General features: G+C 39.3%; 1 protein-coding gene and 1 non-coding gene across 2 annotated transcripts in view; one reads left to right on the forward strand and one right to left on the reverse strand.

Annotated features, from left to right (window-relative positions):
- zanl (zonadhesin, like) overlaps positions 1–16720 on the reverse strand; it is a 62343-nt gene extending 45623 nt beyond the window's left edge. Inside the window, 34 exon segments of the mRNA XM_035519973.1 lie at positions 5–146; positions 247–385; positions 500–551; positions 554–627; positions 714–862; positions 964–1208; positions 1413–1425; positions 1427–1555; positions 1645–1838; positions 2719–2860; positions 2979–3181; positions 3582–3751; positions 4004–4111; positions 4292–4435; positions 4851–4996; positions 5137–5261; positions 5453–5569; positions 5652–5790; positions 5901–6097; positions 6283–6424; positions 6525–6663; positions 6778–6906; positions 6993–7141; positions 7242–7486; positions 7691–7832; positions 7922–8115; positions 8199–8351; positions 9393–9560; positions 10102–10254; positions 10363–10447; positions 11032–11300; positions 11496–11642; positions 12251–12276; positions 16623–16720. Of these exon segments, the coding sequence (XP_035375866.1) occupies positions 5–146; positions 247–385; positions 500–551; positions 554–627; positions 714–862; positions 964–1208; positions 1413–1425; positions 1427–1555; positions 1645–1838; positions 2719–2860; positions 2979–3181; positions 3582–3751; positions 4004–4111; positions 4292–4435; positions 4851–4996; positions 5137–5261; positions 5453–5569; positions 5652–5790; positions 5901–6097; positions 6283–6424; positions 6525–6663; positions 6778–6906; positions 6993–7141; positions 7242–7486; positions 7691–7832; positions 7922–8115; positions 8199–8351; positions 9393–9560; positions 10102–10254; positions 10363–10447; positions 11032–11300; positions 11496–11642; positions 12251–12276; positions 16623–16720 (4867 nt within the window).
- Positions 16721–21120: 4400 nt separating this feature from the next.
- Positions 21121–21202, forward strand: trnas-uga. The gene has a single exon. It is a non-coding gene; the product is annotated as a tRNA-Ser (tRNA).
- Positions 21203–21702: the final 500 nt, after the last annotated feature.

Genomic DNA, 21702 nt, shown 5'->3' on the forward strand with positions numbered 1-21702 from the left:
TTACGGCAGAAGGTGGTGTTTCTCCAGGGACCGATGTTGACTCCGCGATCCTGACACTCGTTGACGTAGGCTTCAATGGCCTCACACAAGGCAGAGTGAGGGCCGTCCAGCGCACACAGATCAAACACACAGTTTTTGAAGAAACTCTACGCAAACACAGATTTTTGATATAAAGAACATGATTAATGTTAAATGACTAAAGATGTTAAGTACTCAGCTGACAATGGCCTGGTCTGAATAACTCACATTGGGATTGACTCTTGGGTGACAGACAGCGAATGGGCCTTTGCTGTCCAGTATGATTCCACAGTAGGCGGGACTCTCATAAAGGTCCTGCTCAGCATCTGTGCATCCAGGGTCTGGACCGACCGGGCTCTTATTGCAGCTGAGGAGCAAATGAAGACAAGAGTCAGTTGTCTTCCAGCCCCATGATCAGTTACCGGAGGGAATAAGGAATGACGGATTCCTCGGTATGTACAGTACGATATCGGTGACTCACTCAGGGTCTGTGTTCCAGCTGTTACCAAAATCAGTTGGACTGTTGACCAGTCACCGGTGGGAGTACGGAAGTCATCTTTAAAGTCGCCATTATAGTCGCCACACAGGCCGCACAGCCTGTCCTGGTAGCTGCACATACATGCAAGTGCAACGCATGAGTAAGATGCACTGGATTCACAGTGCAATGATCATTCTCAGTTTTACACAACACTCACTCTTTGATGACTTTGATGTCCATGTAGTGGTTTCCATCATAGCGAACTGTTACACCAAAGTTCAAGGTTACACTATAGAGTGTCCCAGATTGAAAGACGTCCACTCCAGGAGCAGGGCTTAGAGGAATGTTCACAGTGGTTCCATTCAGCTGAGAGGACCAGATGGAAACCAGTAGTAAGAAGATTTCCTATTTACAACATACCTGCAGAACCCACCTTTTCTACATCAGTTCTCTTTTTGCTTACTGACCTGCACGACTCCTCCTTTCAAGATGGACACCTTCACTCCTAGAACGTGGACGTGGACAGCACTCACGTAGCTGACGGTGGGGACATTGTAACGATTCTCATTGTCAGTATAAACAGCAAAGTAAGGCACATCTGTGCTGTTGCAAGGCTCAGACATCAAGTAGGTGCAGTTGCCCATGAAGTCATAACTGCGTTTGTCAAAGGTGGAGTAGTGGGGATCACCCGAGGCAATACAGGTGGAGGTGTCTGTAGAGATTAAAAACAACAACAACAACAACAACAAGTCTTAAAAACAACAACAAGTCTTACAGGCCTGATTTACATACGCTAATAAAACACACATGTGCTTTGCTTTTGATCTGTCTGAATCCAAAAATTAATCATAGTATATTAAGGCTAGAAGGTTAACATATGCCAGCATCTCCACTGGAAGATATATTGCCACAACACCTTTAGGATAGCAAACCATGGACTCCTCCCACTTGTAGACATTCTTCCGTGGGGTCACAGGTGTTGTCTACACAGCTCAAAGTGTAATTGCCGGCACAGCGGCACAGCTTGGAGCAGTCATTCCCAAAGACGATCTCTCCAGGCTGAAAAAAAGACATAGAAGTTACATTTATGGGTCTAGGAATGCATCTTCCAAGACTGGATCCATTTTTTTCATAATCAGTCCATGTACCTCATAGTAGTTGTTGTCATCATCCAGACATCCACACTGCTCAATGGGAATACATCGTTTCCCCCGGAACACAAAACCTGGTTTGCAGAAGCAGCCGCTGATACAAGAGCCAGTGCAGTTGGTGGAGGGCTCTTTACAGCTGGGAATGCAAGCTGGACCACACTCTATGTACTCAGAATCAGGAGGGCACTTCACTATTTGTAGAAAGAACAGGGTGGTTAGGACATGTTCATATGCCTTGATGCACTAGACAGAGGAGAATAAGATGCAGTTCACCTGGTGGTGTAGTTTGGTATCGGAGCAGTTGGTTTCGGTGTAGTGGTTGTGGGGGGCTTTGATGTAGTGTGTCCATCTGTAGGTCAGGATTATAAAACAGTGGTGAAACCACACTTAAGTTGCAAGCGGTTTAGTATTCGTTGATTAGCTGCTGGTGATCTTCAGACGAAGTGTAGGAGATACTGTACTTCCACTTCAGGGAATGACATCATAATATATCTATATACTTGGTTGTTTTTTGTGTAGTTGTGCATATATATGTATGTTTGTCTAAATACACCAGAGATGGTCACTTGAGTCAGCTGCTCAAACTCCACTAGCTACACAGCTTGCGGATGGGATAAAAAGTATCCTACTCAGCTGCCTTGATTGACAGCTAAAAAATGCTTGATCTAGTAAGCTCCATATAATTTGAAACAATGTCTAGCTTTTCTAGCTAGTTACATGCTCCATTGTCCAACGAGCATTTTCTTTTAGCTAGCTAATGTTGGTTGCAGTCCAGTGGAAATGTAACATTTGTTTTCAGGCACTGTTCCACGTATTTGCGACTGAGAAGGCATGTTAGCAACCTCATAAATAAATGAGACTATAAACCTTAAACAATGAGACTAAACAAAAAATATCAAACGTAGACTTGAGACTCTATTCAATCTCTCCAAAGACTCGAGACTTGACTCAGACTTGCACTCCAGAGACATGAGGCTTGACTCAGACTCGTACAAAGTGACATGTAAACATCTGATATATGCAAATATTTAGTTACTTTAACAAGTGCATGGTCTATGTGAGTTGTTGTACCATTTGGTTTGCAGACAAACTCTCCATCCTGCAGTTGGCAGGTCTCTGTAGGGAGGCAGCTGGTGTTGTAGCACTGGATGATTCTTCCACCCAGACACACACACTGGTGCTCACAGCCCTCCAGATACCAGCTCTCATTCACCTAAACCACACAAATAAGCAGGGACTGAGATTATATTGGAGGGGATAGGAATCATTTTTGCCGCTGACTAGTGAACCTCCAACTTTTTCTGTATAACTGATGTGCGTGAGACACTCACAGGGTGGTAGGAACCGATAGTGTCCACACAGCCACAGTCTTTGAGAGGCACACACTTGTTGTTGCTCAGCACAAAGCCAGGGTTACATTCACAGCCTTCAACACACTTCTCACCACAGCCAGGAGGACCACTCACACCCACACATGTTTCTGGACATGAACTCACACACATGGAGTAGTGACTGTTAGGAGGACAAACCAGAGCTGTGGAGAACAAAGACAGAAAAAGTCACCTTACCACACGAGACAGATACAAGTCAGTGGGTAATTTTGGCACATGTCTGACTTTCTAAGTATTTGAAGTGTAATGCTGTTAGAAAGAGCTTACAGCTTTAACTCTCATAAAAACCCCAAGAGACAAGACACTTACTCAGGAATAATGATAAGCAGTTAAAGAATTGTTAAAATTATTTGGTTAAAGCAGAGTAAGTATTTGGAAGAAAGATTCAATACCTTTTAGGCAAAATAACACATCATATAAGTGTTCGGTATGAAAAACGCAGTTTGCAGCTGGCCTTCAGCTTAGTAAATGAAGAAACAGGAATATGAATATGTATACAAGTGTACAAGTACACCCGTGAATGATGTGTGGGATGAGACTCACGGCAGAAGTCTGGTTCTCGCCATTGGTGGATTGGTGCCCCAGCACTGAGACAAGCATCAGTGTAGGCCTGGAGCTGGTCACACAGGGTTTGCTGGAGTCCCTGATAGCGGCACATGTCAAACACACAGCTCTGGAAGAACGGCAGAGGGTCCACCACCTTTATACAGTCCCTATGAGTGTGAGGAAGGGAAAGGAGGTGAGAGGGAGAGAGAAATTTAAAAAGGGACAAGGATTGCTATATGTGTTCTCCCTGATAAATGAGCCCCTGACTGTGGTGCTATTAGCACTCAACTCTACCTGCTTTACCAGGTGAGCTACAGGATCACCGAGGACATGAATCTAAAAAATAATTTATTCTGGAGTAGAAGGCAGTGTAAAAGACAGGACGAATTTCAGCAGGTGCTCCATGGGAATGTTCCTACCTGAATGGTCCACTAGTGTCAGTGATTTTTCCACATTTCTCTGGTTTAGACACTTCAGCCTCAAGGCTGGGGTCACATGGTGGGTCAGGACCAATATCAGGCTTGCATCTAAAAATACAACATCAAAGATACTCAGAAAATCTTCTGTACATAAATTAACATGGTGTGAACAAAAGATTTTAAATGTTTTAAATTAACAACATGATAGTGCTATGATTAATACAAGCTTATTGGGTTGATTATTGTCTTATTGTCTTTAACAGAGGAAAACACAAAAAAGAGACTAACGTGTCATCCTCGTCTTTATCGGTTTGCCAGCTGTTGCCAAATTGATCTGAGCTGCCAGTCAGGGATCCATCTGGTTTGGTAAAATCATTGTTGGGGTTTCCACTGTAGTCCCCACACAAACCACACATCTGCTCAAAGTAGGTACTGAGAGAGAAAGAGAAAAAGAGAAATAATAACATGATTTTTTCAATATTTATAGTACCAAGACTTAAACCTGATATGGACTTCATTGTCATTTTTTAAAAAATGCATTAATGGTGCTAATGAGTAAGTATTTGGGATGTGTCCAAAATGATTACACATCAACTCATCTGAAACACTAAGAGATAAATAGTAACTTGGTGATGCTGCTTTCTTGCTGACAGCATTTAACTGCTGGCTCAACTAGATGATGTATTTGGCCACATCACTGGTCAAAGCACATCATTCCAAAAGACGCAATAATGTCTAAAGTAAAAGAATCATATTGTATTGGTTTTGTTGGTCTCAGTGTCTATACAATCTCAAAGCTAAAAGTGCACCATACTCCAGTATCTATAGCACATGTCTGCCGCAGTACCTGGGCACTGTGATCTTAGCATAGTGGTTACCATCCCACCGCACCTCCAGGCCAAAGGGTGTGGTGAGGATGACATACTGCCCAGCCAAGGTTAGAGAGATTAGAGGAGAGGGGGAATGAGGGAGGGCTACTCTCCGTCCATTCACCTGAAAATGATGGAAAACCAATAAACAATTTACAACAAATACCAGCTTTGCTAAGACAGACATGAAGACTTATTTCATTCACACAATTAAGATCAACAGAGATGTTGCATGAAAATGGGTTTCCAGTAGTTCAAGCTAACCAGTGTGATTCTGCTCTTCATCATTGTCACAGTGATGCCGTTGACAGTCACGTACAACTTCCTGAGGTAAGATACGCCAGACACTCCTCTCTCCTCATTCTTCCCCTCCACAGAGAACCAGGGCCCTGCACAACACAGAACAAAAACTGTAATCACTGTACGTTTATAATGTACAAGTGTTCAAAGCAATATGCCACATCTTTTTTGGTTTACATGTTATACATTTTTAAATACCAATGGTAACCAATTCACACCCAAATGCAGGAATATACAGCATTCTGTTACATTTTTACATAGATCCATGGCCTCTACTCACCAGTGTTGTTTCTGCAGGTGCGGGCCAGCGTGTAGGTGCAGGTACCCATGAAAGAGTAGTATTTACCATCAAAGGTGTTGTAATGAGGGTCACCCGAGATGATGCAGTCCTGAGAACCTACGTGAGACCAAAGGACAGATGACCTCACCCACCTCAGAATCTAAACCTGTTTATTTATTTCAAGTTTTTATTTACTGACCAACTGGGTAACAGCCTATTTGTCCTCCCTGCACACCACACTGCTGCATGGGAGGGCATTCAGCAGCACTGCAGGTGACGAATGGAGGATCACACCTGCACAGCAGCTCACAGTCCTTAGTGTAGAACTCCTCATCTGGCTAATGTCCACAGAGAGAAGGCAGGACATTGGCGACAAATGTCTGATACATTCATATGCTGAGGTACTAAAGATGCTGACTACGACCCAGTAACACTCGTACATATTCACCTTGTAGTACTGTCCATTATAATTGCAGCCACATGTGTCTTTTTTCACACATTTGCCAGCACTGAGTATGTATCCAGGGTCACACACACATCCCTCAGAACAGGGTCCAGTACACTGGCTGGGTGGGGGAGGGGTACAGGAGGGCTGACAAGGTCGGACACAGGGGTCATAGTGGCTGTTGGGTGGGCATTGGAGAGCTAAAATAAAGAATGTACAGTGTGACTGTGGTAATCACACTTAAGAGAGAATGAATAACACCAAATATATACACTATGTATTCACATTACATTCTACAATGTAGTGTCTGATTAGAGGAAAATATAGGACCTCATCATCTTGTGTATATAAAGTGCAGAGTGCGATGTAATTGTATGTGACTTACGGCAGAAGGTGGTGTTTCTCCAGGGACCGATGTTGACTCCGCGATCCTGACACTCGTTGACGTAGGCTTCAATGGCCTCACACAAGGCAGAGTGAGGGCCGTCCAGCGCACACAGATCAAACACACAGTTTTTGAAGAAACTCTACGCAAACACAGATTTTTGATATAAAGAACATGATTAATGTTAAATGACTAAAGATGTTAAGTACTCAGCTGACAATGGCCTGGTCTGAATAACTCACATTGGGATTGACTCTTGGGTGACAGACAGCGAATGGGCCTTTGCTGTCCAGTATGATTCCACAGTAGGCGGGACTCTCATAAAGGTCCTGCTCAGCATCTGTGCATCCAGGGTCTGGACCGACGGGGCTCTTATTGCAGCTGAGGAGCAAATGAAGACAAGAGTCAGTTGTCTTCCAGCCCCATGATCAGTTACCGGAGGGAATAAGGAATGACGGATTCCTCGGTATGTACAGTACGATATCGGTGACTCACTCAGGGTCTGTGTTCCAGCTGTTACCAAAATCAGTTGGACTGTTGACCAGTTCACCGGTGGGAGTACGGAAGTCATCTTTAAAGTCGCCATTATAGTCGCCACACAGGCCGCACAGCCTGTCCTGGTAGCTGCACATACATGCAAGTGCAACGCATGAGTAAGATGCACTGGATTCACAGTGCAATGATCATTCTCAGTTTTACACAACACTCACTCTTTGATGACTTTGATGTCCATGTAGTGGTTTCCATCATAGCGAACTGTCACACCAAAGTTCAAGGTTACACTATAGAGTGTCCCAGATTGAAAGACGTCCACTCCAGGAGCAGGGCTTAGAGGAATGTTCACAGTGGTTCCATTCAGCTGAGAGACCAGATGGAAACCAGTAGTAAGAAGATTTCCTATTTACAACATACCTGCAGAACCCACCTTTTCTACATCAGTTCTCTTTTTGCTTACTGACCTGCACGACTCCTCCTTTCAAGATGGACACCTTCACTCCTAGAACGTGGACGTGGACAGCACTCACGTAGCTGACGGTGGGGACATTGTAACGATTCTCATTGTCAGTATAAACAGCAAAGTAAGGCACATCTGTGCTGTTGCAAGGCTCAGACATCAAGTAGGTGCAGTTGCCCATGAAGTCATAACTGCGTTTGTCAAAGGTGGAGTAGTGGGGATCACCCGAGGCAATACAGGTGGAGGTGTCTGTAGAGATTAAAAACAACAACAACAACAACAACAAGTCTTAAAAACAACAACAAGTCTTACAGGCCTGATTTACATACGCTAATAAAACACACATGTGCTTTGCTTTTGATCTGTCTGAATCCAAAAATTAATCATAGTATATTAAGGCTAGAAGGTTAACATATGCCAGCATCTCCACTGGAAGATATATTGCCACAACACCTTTAGGATAGCAACCATGGACTCCTCCCACTTGTAGACATTCTTCCGTGGGGTCACAGGTGTTGTCTACACAGCTCAAAGTGTAATTGCCGGCACAGCGGCACAGCTTGGAGCAGTCATTCCCAAAGACGAGCTCTCCAGGCTGAAAAAAAGACATAGAAGTTACATTTATGGGTCTAGGAATGCATCTTCCAAGACTGGATCCATTTTTTTCATAATCAGTCCATGTACCTCATAGTAGTTGTTGTCATCATCCAGACATCCACACTGCTCAATGGGAATACATCGTTTCCCCCGGAACACAAAACCTGGTTTGCAGAAGCAGCCGCTGATACAAGAGCCAGTGCAGTTGGTGGAGGGCTCTTTACAGCTGGGAATGCAAGCTGGACCACACTCTATGTACTCAGAATCAGGAGGGCACTTCACTATTTGTAGAAAAGAACAGGGGGGTTGGGACATGTTCATATGCCTTGATGCACTGTAGGTTGTAGTATATAAAACATTTTACTTGGTGTAGTTGTTGCTGGAGTAGGTGGTTTTGGAGTAGTTGTTTTGGGAGTCGTGGAGTGGGGTGTTGATGATTTAGGTGTGGTTGGTTGTGGAGTTGATGGTTTTGAAGTTGAAACTGTTGTCATAGGCTTAACAGTTGTTGGTGTTATATCTAAAAGCAAGATATAATGAAAAATCAATTCAGGGTTACTAAAAAGAAATATGTTAAAAAATTATGTTAGTCTCAAGATGCTTAAGATTATATTTTACCATCACAAGTTGTAATACAGACACTGTCTACAGCAATATCTGTTTTTGTTGTCTCTCCATACACTCCGACAATCACAAACTGTAACATACAAACAGTATTATGAATGCCCACTAGTGTAATGGCAGATAGTTCACCCTACAGAAATTCAGTCTTAATCAACTGCTTTACAAATGTCTTTAACAAAACCCACTAGTAAATCCTCAACATTCATTGTATCAAACAGCTGTCAGTTATCTCAAACTTTGGGTGCAACTATAAGACTTTTTAGAATATATGGCAAAGAAACTAGTAAGCACCTGAACATTTCCTGTTCCAATGTAATGGACCACTGCTGGCTTCCAACCCTGACCTTGGTTCCCTCTGAGACTGAAAACAGGAGATCCCAGTTCCCCACCTGAGGATGTAATTATTTTTTATAGAGTTTGTGTTGAATAATTCCTAGTTAATTTCTTGACAAGGTAAAGTATCTAGTAATACTTTATTATTGTTCTGGTCACATTCTAACAACTTCGTTTCTGAAACCAACACAATAGATAGACATATTTACAGTGTTTAACAGATACTTTTATTCAAAATGATTTACAATTATGACTGAGAACAACATGAGGGTGAAGGGACCTGCTCAGAGGCCCAACAGTGGAAGGAATTGAACCAGCAACTTTCCAAATACAAGTCAAGTTCCTTTAACCACTGAGCTACGACAGACAGACAGACAGACAGACAGACAGACAGACAGACAGACAGACAGACAGACAGACAGACAGACAGACAGACAGACAGACAGACAGACAGACAGACAGACAGACAGACAGACAGACAGACAGACAGACAGACAGACAGACAGACAGACAGACAGACAGACAGACAGACAGACAGACAGACAGACAGACAGACACTCACTCAACCTAGTAAGTACGTCTCATTTCAGGAGAATGTTCTTACCACTAGTGACAGTATAGACATTAAGCTCCATGTCTGAGGCAGTTCCATACATGTAATAATGGAAGTCCAGCTGAAGGCACTTAGAAGAGACTGCTATGGAGGGACTCCAAAGCTGAGCTGAAGCCCCTGGGACACTGGAGAAGGAATCCATCAGCAGGTAAAATCCCACTGTATTGAGAGAAGTATATGAACAAGACATTGAATTGGAAAAGAACCTTTGGGAACCTAAACAAAAACGTATTTGCTTTGGTATTTTACAGCTGGCATCACACGTGGTATTATAAGAAATGTCACAGATTGTCTTGGGAGCTCTGTAAGAAAGACAATGGCTCTATCTAAGCTTTTACATGTTTCAATCCACCTTGAAGTTTTTAGACAAACTAAAATTAGCCTGGACCATGTTTTAATTGGGTTGACCTTAAGGTGACTAAAGCCTTGGATTCGATTATGACAATTTATTCTATCTAAGCTTAGCCTGACTAAACTGAGATCAATCGTCTAATTGATTAATATCAAATCATTTGTGTGCATGTAAACATAGTTATTGAGCATATATCATTTAAATCCAAAGGACGAGTTATCATGACACAACAGATTTTTTCACAATTTAAGTAAGGCATACGTAAGGCATAGGTTTAGTTGTTAAAACTGAAAACCGAAATTTACAAAATACACATGGAAGATGGAACAGTTTAGGAATCTGACTAACAGCCTGGTTTGGAGAAATCATCATCAGGACCAGTGCCAGGTGTCTCAGTGGATCCTGTCCAAAACTCCCAGCCAGAGATTGATGAATCCGAGACCTTGTTTGTCCAGTCACAGAGGTTATCCAATTCATCAAAATCACAAGCAGCTATACACCCTGTGTAAACCAAGGTAAAGACCCATATCAGTCTCAAAATTTTTATATTTTTGTCAATTGTTTCTATGTGGATTTCAGTGTAGATGTAATATGAGTAAATATGAGTACCTGGGCAAATTCCGTCAGTGATGATAATATTGTCCAGGGATGTATCACATGATGAAGTGAATCCACGCGTTGCTTCAAACACAATCTGAGAGACATGAATATTATTTAAAAAGGAATATAATACATTGACACAAATATTAAAAATATATTTAAAATCTTAGTTTTTAAAAATTAATTACACCTTGTAAAATATGTGTAAAATGTAAAATATACACATGTATGCAAAGTCAGCACAAAATATTATGTACTGTAAAAGCCATATCATAGAGACTATAAGTAAGCACCTGTTAAATCTGACTCAAGCATGTTCCATAAGACATCTAGGATACCAAAACATATCAAGCTCTAAGATAAATTTATAGCAGAATAAATCTCAGGTCAACAAGGCTGCTTCTCTATATGTAGAATTTAGTGTCTGTTGGCTGTTGATGCTGGATTGACTATGTCTTTTACAACATTTAATTTTAATATTGGGTGAAAGGTATCAATAGACCAGCATGAACAGGAGACTTTATCCATTTAAGATTATCTCTCGCATACTCTGGCTAAGGATCACCAGGACACTTTCTGGGAGTTTTCTTTCTTAGTCTGAAGGACCCTGTGTGCTACACCACTCAAAGCAGCACTCTGGATCCCAAGGACTTTTCTTGAAACGACACTTATACTCACTTCAACCACCTCTCCAGCTGGTTTGGGCACAGTAACAGCTGCTCTCAGCCATGATGGACTCTGGATCCCAGTTTTCTGCCACAGCTGTTCCTCTATGCCTGATCGTTTGGCCAGTATGGTCAACGTATTGTGAGCATCTGAGCCATACATATAGTAATGAAATTGCACACAGATCTGAGGTGCTGTGGTGGTGGTGATCACAGGACTGAACAATCGTGTTTTCATCCCATTAATGACATTATCACCCTCTTGGTAGATGTAATACCCAGCTGAGAAAGGAAACAGGAATTGATTTAATGAGTACTGCCTTTATGGTAGCTTTACATGTTTATTATATTGACGAAATATTGTTTTATTACATGTAGAACCTATTGAGAACATATTGGTAAGTTTTAGCAATGAACAACATCAATGAACCATTATGCCCAACCACAGGACACATCCCTCTGAAACCTTGGACTTACTGCCGTCAGGATAGTCCCCACTGGGTCCAGTACCAGGAGTTGGGGTGGGGCCCCAATGTCGAATCCAATCACTGTTGTCTGTAGGGTCTTGCCGAAAGTTACAGAAGGGGTCTGCATTATTATTGAAGTCACAGGATGCTAACACAGCTGTGATCAACAAAAAAAGGGCAGGGGGAGGTTACGTTGTTGGTTAAGTGTCTGATTTTTTTCTTATGATCCATCACTTCCTTTGAGGAAAATCATGGATCATAATTTAATTATAATTCAGAGTGAACTTGCAGGAAACTTCACATGCAATTCAACATTTCTAAGATACCATTCTATGGCTTTTCAGCATGGATATTGCATGACCACATATAATATTCTTATTTCCTGGTGTCTATATCTTCTTTTTTTTTTTACTACAGAACAGTGCCACATATGCTCTGTTACTGTGTTTTAAATTGATGTAGATCAGAAATATGTTTTACAGAGCTTGCTTTACTCCACCCATTTTACAGCTTTGGGTGTGTAAGCATTTGTGTGGTGATAAATATGTTATGAGTATGTGTAAGAACTTTGGAGCCAAATGTTCAAAAGAGTAAAGTTCATTTTATATGAAGGACAGATTATGAGACAACAGACACAAACTCATCAAAAGGGAATGTTACATTAAGTAAACTAGGTTAAGTTAAGTAAAGGTTAAATTAAATGTAAACTCCATTCATAATTGGGGATAAGGAATTACGACATATTTTTGAGCAAAGCAAACTTACCAGCATCATGTTCGATAGCATCACGTCTATGAAAAGGCAGAAAAATGTGAAAAACAGTAAATGCATAAAGTTCATCATTTTCAAAAGTTCTCATCTTTTATTTAAATTTAATGTCATTAGAAAATATTAGAAAATAACCCAAGATACAGTGGTCATCAACTAACTATGATAACTAACTTTATCATACTGCTGAAGGCTGTTTTAAGTTATAAGATGAGTACTGCTTATATATGCAATATATTGCATATTTCTGTGTATTGCACCTTTAGCACTAATACAATGAAATTATTTGTTATTCAAATTATTTCAAAATTTTAAAAAATAGTATAAATATATATACTGTTAAGAAGAAACATTTTTATATTCAAGTAAAAAAACCTATCTATCTAGATATACAAACAATTACAAACATTAATGTAACCATTGCAGTGCATCATGCACCATGGTAGTGTACTGTACTGTGCTAGGATGTATTCTATGAGTAAATGACAAAGCACTATTGTAAGTCGGCTGGATAAGAGCATCTGCTAAATTCTGTAAATGTAAAATGTAAATGTAGTGCAGTTCAGTTATTATAGCTGTCAAATTAATGCTCACAACAGACTTACACTAAACAAATAATTAATTAATATCAGATAAAGTAAAATATTAACAAATGTAAGGAAAGATTACACCATAAAATACATTTCAGAACCTCACCCTTGCCCAGTGTTTCCCACAATATATCCACCACTTATCCATGTTAAGATAAATATTAGTTTAAGCTGTCCCATGGCTAACTGTTGCAGTTAGCTTCACAGAGAGATACTTGATGGAGGAAAGTGCATTTATATAGTCTATGGGTCAGGGAGGGAGGGTGTACACAAAACGTAATCTGTATCATGTCATTTTCTTGATTTTTTTAGCAAAGGTTATTGCAAAAAGCACATGAGTAAATAAGTAACTGTCTATGATAGGGCCAGGGTGTGTGTCACTTATCTTGTTGGAGCCTTCATCAGTTTGAAATGGTCACCTACAGAAGAGTGAGTTTAACATAATGACACAACAGTTCAAACTAGTGTTATAGATACTGTTGAGACTTATACTTTTACTCTTAAACCATAAACAATTTATATATCTTGCTTCACACATTTCCTGCAATGAAGGTCTAGACCTTATTTTAAGACCAGATTTTTTTAAATACATGGACACTGGTAATTGTTACAGTGAGTGGATCTACACATAGCTTGTTAATGGGAACTCCTCATTATGATGACAAAACATTATGTATTTGTAGGTTCTGGGAATCAATGATGTGTCAGTAATATAATCTAAGAACAGCTGATTATGGTTATTTGGGGGCAGTTTCCTTCTGGCATTTATGTAATACAAAGAAAAAAACATTTATGCAATACAAAGGAAAACGAATTCAGCCCATGTTATTTTCTTTATGGAAAGCTCTTTTGTCATTCATGAGTTGTAAAGTAAATAACAAGTACATTCATTTCTTATCTGTTCGATGACTCATACTCTTTTTTAAAAAATTAATTTGATGGCTATAAATAAACATTCCATGAAGTCCATCCCTGTTTCTGACCCTGTCTTATTTTGGTAGTGTGGCCATAATCAGATTCACTGCTGTGTCTGTGGTGTTCCACCCTCTGATAATGCGTTTATGAGTTCTATAAAAAGGTTACGACTTCAGATGCTGCCCATTGCCTATGGTGTAGCCTGTTGCGATGGCAATCTAAGCAGATATGTCACTCATACGCTCAGTGATAGAGAGCGCACACCATTTAATCCTGCTACATTAACCTTAGGTGATTTAGAAACATTCTGTTTCAAACATTTTGAAATTGAGACCAGCTCAATTTTGTATTACACATTTTATTCAGAGGATAAGACTTTTTAATAGTTAAAAATACTGAATATGACTAATACTGAGTATCTTTTTTCTCATTTAAACATTTCCATCATACCTTTAATCTTTATCCCTTCAATCTTTATTATATGCCCTCTTTATATAATCATTACTTTCATGAATGTTTTTCCTAAGTCTGAGGAAAATAAGAACTTTGTCTACTAACAGGTCAAGTCTGTGCTTGTGTCATGAGAACAGCTTGTCCAAAGGACATCTACAGTACATTATAGTAGTTTAGTAAAAGTATGGTATGGGAATCTTCACAATTAGTGAATTACACATCAAGTAGACACCCACAACCTCCAAAATCAATGCAAGTGAAGTTTTCCATATAGTGTATTACTCACAGTCTTATAAGGGCCATTGCCCAATGTGGTGAAAGTATCAGCCACATAATACAGCAGTGCCAGAACCATTCTACTTCCTCCCTGTATTATTAAGCATTGTGGTATACCAAAATATTTCGTACAGTCAAACTGACCAACTGACTAGTTAGGGACAGTTGTCCTTCCATCAGTGAGAATGTGGCAGTTTTCTGCATTATACCTCAGCTAAGTGAACAGCTCCCAAGTTTAACAATGTTAAATATCTGCACAGGAGTGTAATTTTATAAGTGCATCCCTCCAAACAGATATTTCTAATTTCATAACAGGTATGTTTCTACTGTCTGTTGTACTACGTTTTTGTCTTAGCGGGTCCTCATAGTGGCCCTAGGCTGTATATCTGGCAGGCCTTCGTTTACATATAGTCTTCTTACATCATCTTTGGGAATTTCACATAAGTCAAAGAAAACAGGCTGATTTGCCTGTTTCTTTTGCCAACATTTTAGAAACTGGCCTAGAAGATACTAAATTGTGTTATTCTTTAAAAAAATATATATAGGAAGGTTCCAAAACCTTGTAAATCAATAAGACAAACACACCCCACCACCTGTTACAAACCCTGCCCCAAGTAAAGGCTTGTCACCTGCAAGAATTAGGGAGGCAGGAGCATGAGTTGGACCAAATCTTAAGGTAAATTCTCAAAAGCTTCTTATTCTTCTTATCTTAAAAGAAATACTGAATTATGGAAATATCAGGTAGAGGGTAAAAATGTATCAAGAATCTGTGAGTGAGAAAAGGAACAGACTCAGAGAGCAATAAAACAGATGAGAATCTAACTCCCCTCCACTGAATATCCAGACAGCACATTAGGTTATAAAAATATTCTACAAATCTGCAAACAAACTGTCATAGAATAAATATAAACAAAAATAACAAAACGGCCAATAAGCCAGCTAAGCTATATCCCATTCAAGTTCAAGTTCAAGTTTGGTTTATTTGTCACATACATAGTCATACACAGTATAACTCACAGTGAAATGGTTTAGAGCGCTCTGTCCAAACTGAGGAAAAAGAAAAACAGGGGTGCATAGAGAAATATATATTCTATATATATACAAAAATGTATTAACAATGTATGTACAATATATGTATATTATGTTTATATACACAATGTACAATGTATATATGGATATGTATATATGTATGTACACAATGTACAGAATGTACAGTTCCATCTTGTAATTGACATATTTACAGTTATATGTTACATGGTGGTAATTGAACATATTTACAGTTATGTTACATGGTGGTGGTGGTCCCCACAGTTTATCAGTTTCCCTGATTCAGGGCCCGAATGGCCTGTGGGAAGAAGCTCCTCTTCAGTCTCTCTGTCTTGGTCTTCAGGGAGCGAAAGCACTCCCCTGACCTCAACAGAGAGAAGAGCCTATTGTTGGGATGGGTGGGGTCCTTCACAATCCTCCTGGCCTTGGTCTGGCACCGCTTGTAGTAGATGGTCTGCAGGTCAGGAAGTTCCGTATGAGTGATGTGCTCTGCTGAACGCACCACCCTTTGGAGTGCTTGTCTGTCCTGCTTGGTGCTGTTCCCAAACCAGACTGTTCCCCGTGAGGATGCTCTCGATAGTGCAGGTGTAGAAGTTCCGCAGTACCTTGGAGGGCAGTCTGAAGTCTCTTAGGCGTCTGAGGTGGTAAAGACGCTGACGAGCCTTCTTTGACAGGGAGTTGGTATGGCGGGACCAGGACAGGTCCTGCTAGATGTGAACACCAAGGTACCTGAAACTGTCTACTCTCTCCACCGTGGTTCCACTGATCCTCACAGGTTGGTAGTGCTGCTCCTGCTTCTTGCTGCAATCCACAATCAGCTCCTTTGTCTTACTGACGTTTAGGAGGAGATTATTTTCCTGGCACCAGTTTTCCGGGTGTTTAATCTCCTCCAGGTAGGCCCTCTCATCGTTGTCCGAGATCAGGCCCATGTCAACGGTGTCGTCAGCAAACTTGACAATGATGGTGGAGCTGGAAGTGGCTGCGCAGTCGTAGGTGTACAGTGAGTAGTGCAGGGGGCTTAGGACACAACCCTGAGGAGCTCCAGTGCTGAGGGTGAGGGTGGATGAGGCGCAGTTGCCCACCCGTACTGATTGTGGTCTGTCTGTGGTCTGTCAGCTGCTGATATGTCCGTCTGATGCTGAGCTTTGTCCTCAGGCTCCTCCCTCATGGGTTGGTCAAAACTCATATTGGCTATTTGTGTAGCATCCAAAAAAAAAAAAAACTATAAGGACAAGAACAAATCCAGAACCAAAAATCAAGACTCTTGAAAATAGACAGAGCCAAGAACAGTACATCACAGAAGAAGAGATAGGTAATCACCACCATGCAATAATAAAAACCACACTCATGTAACTATGTAACATTCATATAATACGAAAGTTGACATGTAACTTTTGTCCTTAACTGCCACACCCCACAACAATGATAAATCACTGTGTAATGCTGCAATAGATAAAGCAGGTTGAAGAGCGAAGGTTTTAAAGCCTCTTTAGTGTTGCTTGCATACTCCCGTGTCTAGGGCACAGTGTAGCCAAATATTCTTAGTGCTTCAGTGTTTAAACAAAAGCAGAAACTAGGCAAAACCAACAAAGAACCATGCAGACAGCAGAACGAATACTTCACAAGGAATGGAAGGGTATAAGTACGCAGGAGTAGATGAGGGTAAGTACAGTCAGTTGGAGACAATGACCAAACAGGCAACAAGGGAAAGTAAACCAAGGTGGGGCTAAGAAGAAAACAAAAGCACATGGTAAGACTGACAGGAAAACAACCAGAACCGACAACAAACAAATCAAGACGGGGCTGAGAAGTAAACAAAAGCAAAAATGGCACAAAATAAACAAAACAGAAGAGAAGGGACAGGGTAGAATCATGACACCCTGCAAATAAATGTAACAAAAGGAAATAAATAATAATAATATTATTAAATAATTATATTATTATATATAATAATGGCAAATAATACTAATAATGTAAATTGGATTGTTAAGGCTCTATGAGGGTCTAAGATAGGTCTTGAAAAACTTTGATACTGACAACATTCTAATCAATTCACTTTCATTCATATATCACTTTCATTCACATTTACTCAGATTTATATTTACATATCATACTCAAATTGATATTAAACTATGTCTTATTTGTTTTAATGATGCTATACTCTACATATTACGTGACAGTACATGTAATTTTTACTGCCATACTTTGCTTAATTGCACTTTTGACTTAAAATTATGGTATTGTTTAGCCTGATTTCCGACTTAGTCAACTGAGTTTATTTTTGCCAAAGTCAAAGCACTTTATATATTTCTATAATGCTTTTTACAACAGACACCGTCACAGGTGAATCAAGTTTTGTTTTGCATTCTGCTATGTAAATAACCTAAATCTGCAGCAAGTAACATGAGTCCATACCATCTATATCATGCCACAATACTTCTGAATACATTATATTCTATTCTAGATTTATCTGTGTTTGATACTTGCACAAAGTGAAGTTTCTTGTACATCTGGCACTTGGTGAATAAAGATTATGGTGTTATATATTGAAGATAATCAAGAAATTATGAGAAAAGAAAAATAATTTAAAAGAACTTGCTATATAATTTTAGATTTAAATGTCCATTTTTCTCACTGGTTCTTCCTCTGTAGCTACCCTTAAATCATGAATTAGTTTCAACTCACTGATATCGCACAGCCATAGACTAAATATTACCACCACTTTTTATGTTGGGAACAGATGGACGTGAATTTATCGTCCCGTTATACTTTTAAATGCTTTATCTCTTTTTGAAGCCATCTCTTTGTTTCTTGCTTTTCTTTGTCTTTTTTAAGTGCAACACAATACATGCAGTGATGTAAATGCAATACGATAAATTGAGGCTCTAAAATGTTAAAAGCACTGACTGCTAACTGTAAACTAGATAACAATCTCCAGTAAAAAAAACAAAAAAACAACAACAACTAGAAAACATAACTGTAGCTACAGTAAAAAAATAATAATAATTTTAAAAAGCATAACTATATTCTTTACATTCAGTAAAAAGTTGACTAGCAGTACATTTTATATTCTGATGCGTTATTTCTTCATATTACATTTCTTAATAAGAGGAAATGTAAGCGTAAATGAAAGAGGAAATTGTACCGAAAATATGTCTATTGTTTCATGTTTAAAGTTTAAGTTTTTATATAATGTTTTATAGTTTTTATATTTGTGAGAATGTACATTTGCTGCACCACTGTCTTGACGTTGCTAAGCTCAGGGATCTCGCGATGGCGTTAAACAACAGCGCCCTCTGGCCGCGGTCACGCACTCTGCACTTTGCAAAAGATCGGTCGCGCTAAAAGCACTGAGGGCTTACGTGCGCATCTACATTTTGTATTACGGTAGCCAGTTTGTGAAATGACGTAGGGGGAAGGGTTATCGCACTTTTAGTGCTGACATTGAAAATCCGAAAGAAATGTGTTCTTCAGGTTAATTAAACATATCTTACTGAGAACGAAAGAAATCATCGAAAGAAATGTGTTAAACATATGTAGACAAGTCTAAACATTTGTTGGAAACTCAAACCTTCCCAGTTAAAATCTTTATTTTCAGTTAAGTCCACTATATTTATAAAGATCGCTTTCTTAGCTACTCATAAGATTTCCTTATGTTTTTACTGTGAGAAGGGTGAGAAATATCTTAGCAATATTGCGCAAATCGCTAATCATTTCACTAGAGTATATTTTAAAATAGCATAAAATGCACAAATCAAATTATCAATTAACTCCTCTATATTCTTGGAGAACACTTTCCAACATATTCAGAATATGATGAAGCATTTTTCCTGTAGGACTTTGGAGTCATGGGATGGCAAAATCGGTGATGGCAAAAGATCTTAAAAGCCCGGCACCACACACCTATTCTATCCACACCTCATCAACACCCAGCTACCCACTCAACCGTCCCTGAGGATCTGAGAGGCAGATGTGCAACAACTCTTCAAAAAACAAAAAGTGAAGAAAGCATCAGGCCCTGGCCTCATCTGCGGGCTTGCGCAGACCAGCTCATACCTGAAAGTCCTACTCCAAACTCCCATGCCATCCTATTACTGCAAATTCCAACAGGAAAAAAAAATGACTGAAAGTCATAGATGGGTAGATGAGCAAGTACCATTCAATAATTTAGTGAAGATATCTGATAACACTTTGATTTATTTTATACAGCTTCAAAAGTTGCACATATGTAACCGAATAGACATTTGATAGGATTTTCCTACTCCAAATTCCTACAGTAAAAACACTTTAATATAATTATAATGAGTTCATGAGAAAGTGTCTTTCTATAATTTAGTGGAGTGATTTGATAACAATTTGACTTGTTTATTTTATACAGCTTCAGATGTTCAGATATGGTACAGAATAGACTAGCTGTACCATTACTCCAAAATGCTATAGTAAAATGAATGAAAGTCATACCATGCGTACATGTATTTCAAGAATATAGTGGAGTGATTTGATAACAATTTGATTTGTGCATTTTATAGTTTCAAATATTGTATATATGAAACCGAACAGACATTTAGTAGGATTTTGCTACCCCATTACTGCAAATTCCTACACTACAAATGACTATAAATCGTGCCATGGGCACAAGAGTAAGTGTACTTCAAGAATCTACTAAAGAGATTTAATAACAATTTGTTTTTTGTATTTTATAGAGCTTCAAGTAGTGATATATAGTGAACCGAATTTGCCATCCCATGATTCCAAAGTCCTACAGTAAAAATACTTCATCATATTCTGAATATGTTGGAAAGTGTTCTCCAAGAATATAGAGGAGTTAATTGATAATTTGATTTGTGCATTTTATGCTATTTTAAAATATACTCTAGTGAAATTATTAGCGATTTGCACAATATTGCTAAGATATTTCTCAACCTTCTCACAGTAAAAACATAAGGAAATCTTATGAGTATCTAAGAAAGCGATCTTTATAAATATAGTGGACTTAACTAAAAATAAAGATTTTAACTGGGAAGGTTTGAATTTCCAACAAATGTTTAGACTTGTCTACATATGTTTTAACACATTTTCTTTCGATGATTTCTTTCGTCCTCAGTATGATATGTTTAATTAACCTGAAGAACACATTTCTTTTAGATTTTCAATGTCAGCACTGAAAGTGCGATAAACTTTCCCCCTACATCGTTTCACAAACTGGCTACCGTAATACAAAATATAGACGCGCACTTGGGCCCTCAGTCTAGACAGCGCGACCGAGATTTTTCAAAGTGCAGAGTGCGTGACCGCGGTCGCCTATGTAGGTAACAAGTTATACCGGTAGCTGAAAATCTATGCACTGTATTCATTTAATTTGTCCATTCATACTTTGAGCCTGTTTAGTTTAATTTACGTTAGCTAACCTGCTAATGTATGTTAGCTAACTAGCTACATTTACGGTTGCCCATGCTTAGCTACCTCGATAGTTTATTTTTGATAGAAGTAAGAGAACACTGTACGCTAGTTGTATGACAACTCACACACTGCACAATTTAAACACCATAAATCATTATCAGAATCGTACCGGAAGCTTCATGTGTAGCTGCGATGGCCGAGTGGTTAAGGCGTTGGACTTGAAATCCAATGGGGTCTCCCCGCGCAGGTTCGAACCCTGCTCGCAGCGTTCTCGTTTGCTTTTGAGAGTAGCTGCAAATGTGAAAAGGCGCGTTGCTGAAGATAGTACGTGAGTATTTTTCAAATTAGACACTCTGTGAACAACATAATACAAATCCACCGAATTGCCGAGGTTGCAATACTCGGGCTACTGTAATAAACGCTGTAGGCTATGGGAATTATATAAATAAACACATATAAGTATACTAATTATATTAAAATATAAATAAACCTGCAAAGAAAAAAAGAATGAAAATCTGTTGGAATAATTATTGCACAAACAGAAATGAGAAAATGCGAACAATGTATTAAAAAATATATTTTGTTTTTATTTCGACTCAAGTTGTTTTCATTTGCAATAGCTTTTCAAATATTAAAATCACTGTTTGCTTAGGTTACACATAGGCTATCACTGCAATGGGCTATGGACGTTCTTGTAGTTTCTATTTGACACCTGTCGATGCCGCTGTGTGACTGCTTTTGTGCAATAGAGACAAGCACAATCTATTC

The sequence above is a fragment of the Electrophorus electricus genome, chromosome 19, assembly GCF_013358815.1.
Source record: "Electrophorus electricus isolate fEleEle1 chromosome 19, fEleEle1.pri, whole genome shotgun sequence".
Lineage (NCBI taxonomy): Eukaryota > Metazoa > Chordata > Actinopteri > Gymnotiformes > Gymnotidae > Electrophorus > Electrophorus electricus.